Source organism: Microtus ochrogaster, unplaced genomic scaffold (assembly GCF_000317375.1).
Source record: "Microtus ochrogaster isolate Prairie Vole_2 unplaced genomic scaffold, MicOch1.0 UNK1, whole genome shotgun sequence".
Taxonomy (NCBI): Eukaryota; Metazoa; Chordata; class Mammalia; order Rodentia; family Cricetidae; genus Microtus; species Microtus ochrogaster.
In genome coordinates this window covers 40120624-40127046 of record NW_004949099.1, presented here as the reverse complement: position 1 = coordinate 40127046, position 6423 = coordinate 40120624, and the positions used below count along the sequence as shown (strand labels likewise).

General features: G+C 47.1%; 1 protein-coding gene across 1 annotated transcript in view; it reads left to right on the top strand.

Moving 5' to 3' along the window:
• The window catches only part of Tigar (TP53 induced glycolysis regulatory phosphatase), a 20214-nt gene that overhangs the window by 9395 nt on the left and 4396 nt on the right, over positions 1–6423 (top strand). The window contains exon 3 of the mRNA XM_005365273.1: positions 4186–4307. Within this exon, the coding sequence (XP_005365330.1) occupies positions 4186–4307 (122 nt within the window). The remainder of the gene's footprint in view (positions 1–4185; positions 4308–6423) is intronic.

The following is a 6423-nucleotide window of genomic DNA, read 5'->3' as shown; positions in this document are numbered from 1 at the left end:
TTTTTGGTTTTTCGAGACAGGGTTTCTCTGTGGCTTTGGAGCCTGTCCTGGCACTAGCTCTGTAGACCAGGCTGTACTCCAACTCACAGAGATCCGCCTGCCTCTGCCTCCCGTTTCTGATCAAGCCACCGCGTTTAATTTTTTCTCAGAGGCTGTTAGATAGCAAAGGGACCAGCAAGGAGGGAAGGGGTGTGTCAGGTCTTGTGGAATTCAGGCCTGGAGACACCCCTAGCTGATAGGTAAATACTGAGGGTCTGTGATTGTTGACTAACAAAGGAAAATGCTAATTGTTTCTAAAAGCCTGGTGCCTGCTGGTCTCACTAGGCTAATGTCCTAGGTCCGGAACTTGCCTGCAAAGGTCTTACTTGTGAATTTAAGATGGCTGTAAACAAAATGCAGATCTTAAAATACAGGTCTTTGCTTCCGGCAATCAGGATTGCATTCACATTCATTTCTAGGCTGTTTGTCTCCTCCTGACTTGTAAGCTGGGTACTCAGTTTTCTTCCCCACTCCCCTTTTTAAAATAACAAGCAAAGCCCCACGTAGCCCTTATGAGGCTGGTGAGGTAGCTTAGTGGTGAGAAAGTGTATTGCTTTTACAGAGAACTCCAATTTGCTTCCCAGCATCCAAACTGGGTGGCTTTCAACCTCCTTTAACTCCAGCTCCAGGGGATCTGGCACCTCTTCTGGCCTCTGCAGGCACTGCAGTCATACACATGCGTGTGTGTGTGTGTGTGTGTGTGTGTGTGTGTGTGTGTGTGTGTGTGTGTGTGTGTGTGTGTGTGCGCACGCGCACACACTCACACACCTGCCCAGATCCACATCATTTACAAAAACAGTAAAATAAATCTTTAAATCCAGTCTTTCTTAGGCAAGTTTGGGCACTTTTACCCTGCTAACTTTTATGTTTAATCTTTTATTTATTCTTTTGCTGTTGCGCCCCCCTCTTTTTCTAGCTTGTCTTCTTTGCTTTACTTTTTCTTCTTTTCGACTGCATTTGTTTTTCCCTAGCCTTCTCCTACTCTCGAGCCATAGATCTCATACAGACCTTTAGATTTCTTGCGCTTCTGACCTCTTGTGATCAGCCTAGGCTGCTGTAACAGGTTACCACAGACTGGGTGGCTCAGAAAACACTCTTTTGTTTTCTTCACCCACTTCTGAAGGTCACAAGTCCAGGCTAAGATGAGTACCTGTGCCAGCTTGTTGCCAGTATGGCACAAGCTAGGGTCATCTGGGAAGAAGTACCCACAGTCAAAGATTGCCACCCCCAGGCTGACCTGTGGGCACGTCTGTAGGGCATTTTCTGGATTAATGATTGATTACAAGGGCCCAACTCACTATGCGTGGAACCATCATGGGGCAGGTGGGCCTGAGCTGTATAAGAAAACAGGCTGAGCAAGCCAGGAAGCAGCCTTCTGTTTGTGTTCTTGTCAGCTCTAGATTGCGCCTCCCCTCAGTTCCAGAAAGCAGTCTGCCGCTGTCTCTTCATTACCCCCTCCACTTTCTCTCATGGTCCTCTGGAATTCAGTTAGATGTATGTTGTAGACTAATGCTTGTATCCCTCCAAATCCCTGTGTTGAAATTCTGACCCCCCAGTGACTAGGTTACAAGGGTCATCTCTCACAAAGGAGAGGTGTCACCCCTCCTCTGGGTGATACCCCAGAGAGTTTTCCTGTTCTCCTGCAATTTGAACTTTCCCCCACTGTGTGCCCTGGCAGAGAGGACCTCGCCAGAAAGAACCCTGGCATGCTGGCATCTTGACACAGAAGTTGGACCTCCAGAGTAGTGAGAGATGGGTATCTTTGGTTTATAAGCCACCTCTTCTGGGGTGCCTTAAACTAGAAGTGCATGTGGGAATTCTCTTCCTTCATATCCACAGCACATCGGTGGATTGGTCCAGCTCCTCCCAGTGCCTGCGCTGCCTTCTGAGTTGTCTTCAGTTCTGTGTTTGAGGGCCTCACACGCCCTCCTACTAAATTGCTGCCCAGGGAGGGATTTTCCTCATCGAGTCCTTCATTCAAAAAACAAACAAACAAAAAAAAAAAGATTTGATTCTTTAGAAGACTGTCACATTTTTGGCAGGTTTTGTTCATCGATTATTCTGAATCTGTCTCTAATCTCTGCTGCTGATTTTAATATCTAAAATCTTAGTGTTTCTAAATCCCTTGGCTGTTCTTCCTGGCTTTCATTCATGATGTGCGTGAGTGTGCACACTCACACACAGAGTGAATGCTGGATCTTTGTGTTGACCTTTTGTTTGCTTTAAATGAGTGAGAGCTTATTACCCCTTATTGAGAATGATTTTCTCTGAAGGGGGGGTTGTGTTTCATTTTTCTTCTTACCTGAGACTGTTAGCCTCCTCCCAGGGTCTGTTTGGCTTTCCAGCCCTCTGTTCCACACAGCAGCCCCTCCCCCGCCTGCCAGCATGTGCTGGTAACGTCATGCTTCCATCCTCTCCTGAGGTATAGCTCAGAGGCTTGCTTCGCATCCTGGAGGCCAGCTATGAGTAACACATCCAGTTTAGTTCCTTCCTTGAAGGATGGTCCTTCACCGTCTGCTGTGCTTTGCCCCTGGCTTCATAGCATTTTAATTTAAAAATTCTTTAAATTGTATTATAGGTTTTTTTTTTTTTTGTGTGTGTGACAGTACTACTCTGTAGTCAAGGCTGGCTTACAGCTTACTATGTAGGTCAGGAAGACCTCTAATCCACTGCAGTATTCCTGTCTCAGCCTCACACGTGCTGAGGTTGTAGGTGTGAGACACCATGTCCAGTTTTATACCCACCTCACCCCACCTCCACCCCCGCAAGGGTGAACTAGAAAGGAAAGGAGGGAGGAAGAGGTGTAGCGTCAGTGCTGACCCTGTAGACAGCAGAGAGTGGCATCGCCACCTGATACAGCCTGCAGGAACACAGCCTGCTTGGGCATAGCCCATCCGGTGGAGAAATGGACAGACATAAAAGAGGGAGGAGCCCAGATGGCTCAGTAGGACAGAATTGCCTTGAGACCTCGGGAAACATCTGAGTAGGTGAGTCTTCATCGAGCTACGGCTCCCTGGCGTGCTGTTTAGAATCAGCTTTCTAAGAAGCCAGGTGTTCTGGTACCCAAGAAAATATAAACTCAGAGTCAGCTATTGGGGTGAAAACTGAGAGATCAGAGAAGCAGCCATTATAATTCTTACCTCTACCAATGCTCAGACCAAATAGGCGATCCTGTCCTCAGACGGCCTCCTCTGTCTGCTTCAGACTGCTGCTCAGGCCGCACTGAGCTCCTGTCTCCTCCTCCTTAGTGCTGGGATTAAAGGCACTTTGCTGTGAGGAGACCAGTTGTTTGTTTTGGCTGCTCAGCCCCGAAATAATCACACAGAAACTGTATTAATTAAATCACTGCTTGGCCCATTAGCTCTAACTTCTTATTGGCTAACTTTTATATCTTAATTTAACCCATTTCTAGTAATCTATGTATCGCCGCAAGGCTGTGTCTTACCAGTAAAGTTTCGGCACGTCTGTCTCTGGTGGAGGCTCCATAGCTTCTCCTTGACTCCACCCTCTTTCTCCCAGCATACAGCCTAGCTTTCCCTACCTATTTCTGTTCTTCCCTGCCATAGGCTCAAAGCAGTTCTTTATTAATCAATGGTAATCACAACATACAGAGGAGAATCCCACATCATTATTTAATTCCACATATTGTGATTAAAGGCGTGAGCCAACACTGCCAGGCTCTGTTTCTCTTTGAGACTGGATCAATCTAGCATAGCCCAGGGTGGCCTTGAGCTCATAGATCCATCTGTCTCTGTCTCTGGAGTCTTGAGATTAAAGGTGTGTGCCACCACTGCCTGGCATCTAGTGACTTAGCTTTGCACTCTGATCTTCAGACAAGCTTTATTTGTTAAAACACAAACAAAATATCACAACAGTACTTTTTGTTTTTGTTTTTTTGAGACAGGATTTCACTGTAGCTTTGGAGCCTGTCTTGGAATTAGCTCTTGTAGACCAGGCTGACCTCAAACTCACAGAGATTCGCCTGCCTCTGCTTCCCCAGTGCTGGGATTAAAGGCGTGCACCACCACTGCCCGGCTGATGATACATTTCTGAATGGTTCTCCACTGCCTGGCTGAGGATACATTTCTGAATGGTTCTCCACTGCCTGGCTGAGGATACATTTCTGAATGGTTCTATCCCCCACAGGGCAAGGAGTAGATGAACCCCTTTCTGAGACTGGGTTTAAGCAAGCAGCTGCTGCTGGCCGGTTTCTGAACAACGTGCAGTTTACACACGCTTTCTCCAGTGACCTCACGAGGACTAAGCAGGTGAGTTCGGGCTAAGTGTCTAGGCCGATAGGTCAGAAGCTTAACAACAGTGAGTTTGAAAACCCCACTTCCAGAGCCTAATGAGATGATGGCTCAGTCGGTGAGGTGCTTGACAAGCCTGGCGGCTCAAGTTCAATTCCTGGGACCCACGTGATAGAAGGAGTGTCGGGGTCCAGCCTCAACTGGGTTTGTACCTTCCAAGGTAGGGGTATGTGAATTAGAAAAGTTAGGCAGGAGGAACAGAGATAGAAAGAAACACAGAGACATAGGATGGAACCAGGAGGGCAACCCAGTGAGTACCGAGCACACCTGCATTTATTTTCCATCTCTTCTATACCCCATCCAAAACGGGGGAAGAAGGCAACAGACCGCTTTATAGGACATGGAGAGCAAACAGAACAATTACTTGCTTCAATTCTTGAAACAATAGCCACTATATCCTGAGTTAAGTATTCTCTTGGTCAGGCAGGACATGCAGCTCCTACATCTTAGACCAAGTGTCCTGTAGGCAGCCACTCCCTGGGTCTTGAAGGAACAGAAATAGGCTTGAATTCTCTGACCTTTCGTCAAGGTGGAGCGGATCCACCCCGTGGCCATCTTAATATCTAAAACGCCAACTAACCACTCACTAGGCCAGGATATCTTGTTTGTAGCCACTCAGACCTTTTGTCAGTAACTTTGAAAGACCAAGAGTAGGCTTAGGCTCTCTGACCTTCAGTCAAGGTGGAGCGGACCCACTTCTGTGGGCCCCCACAAAGGAGCAAATTGACTCTTTTAAGTTGTCCTCTGACGTCCACGTGCCTGCCATAATGCCCACATGCCCACACACACTCTCACAAAGGGAGTGAGGTACTGAAAACAGAGACAAAACCACAAGGCATATGGGGGGAGAAGGGAGGTAAAGAAGAAAATGAGCAAAAACGAGCAAAATAACAGCACAGCCAGACCCAGCAGTTATAGATATAGACTTTATTATTTTTATTTCGAAACAGTGTATTGCTGTGTAGCTCAGTCTAGCCTTGAACTTACCATTCCCCTGCCTGGTCTCCTCTGTGGCGGGCTTCTCGGCCAGCGAGGAAGAACGACCGCCACACGAGGATTCTTCTCAGATCACGCTTTAACGGAGTGCCCTTGGTTGAGAGAGAGCAGGAAGTGAAGGGGCCCGAGAGCCCTAAGGCAGCTGCTTATATCGGGAATTGGCACACGGGTCGCCCTGTGATTGGCTGACACCAGACTGCTTCGGGATAGGCTGAAGGACCCTTATCCACCACGCATGCGGAAAGCAGGGGACACGCAGCTCTCAAAGGCATAGCCAAATATGGAGTTGTTTATAACCAACAAGACAGGATGTCAGCGCCATCTTGTAATGGCGATCCTGTCTGGCTCCCTGCACTCCTCATGCTCAGGGATCAAGCCTGGTTATCACACCCATCATTAGACATAGAACTTCAGATGTTACCTTATGCCTTGGTGAAAGATGAACCGGGAGACTAAGCAGAGAACTGGAAAGAAGGGAACAGGAATCAGGGGAAAACTGGAAAACTGACAATAAAGGGCTGGAGAGATGGCTCAACGGTTAAGAGTACTGCCTGCTATTCCAAAGGTCCTGAGTTCAATTCCCAGCAACCACATGGTGGCTCACAACCATCTGTAATGAGATCTGGTGTTCTCTTCTGACCTGCAGACATACATGCAGACAGAATACTGAGACTACTGTATACATAATAAATAAAAAATCTTTTAAAAAATAATAATAGAATTTAAAAAAAAAGATCTTTCCTGGTAAGCCATACCTCGTGGGGCTACACATATTATTAAAAATGGGTTAATCGAGATGTGAGAGTTAGCCAATAAGAGGCTGGAACTAATGGGCCAGGCAGTGTTTAAAGGAATACAGTTTCCATGTAATTATTTTGGGTAAAGCTAGCCCGGGCAGTGGGAAGAGGCCCGCTGCTCCTCACTACACAGGGAGAGGAGCCCAAACTTGATTGATTGATTGATTGATTGATTGATTGATTGATTGATTGATTGATTGATTTTCGAGGCAGGATTTCTCTGTGTAGCAGTCCTAACTGTCCTTGAACTCACTTTGCAGAGCAGGCTGGCCTTGCACTCA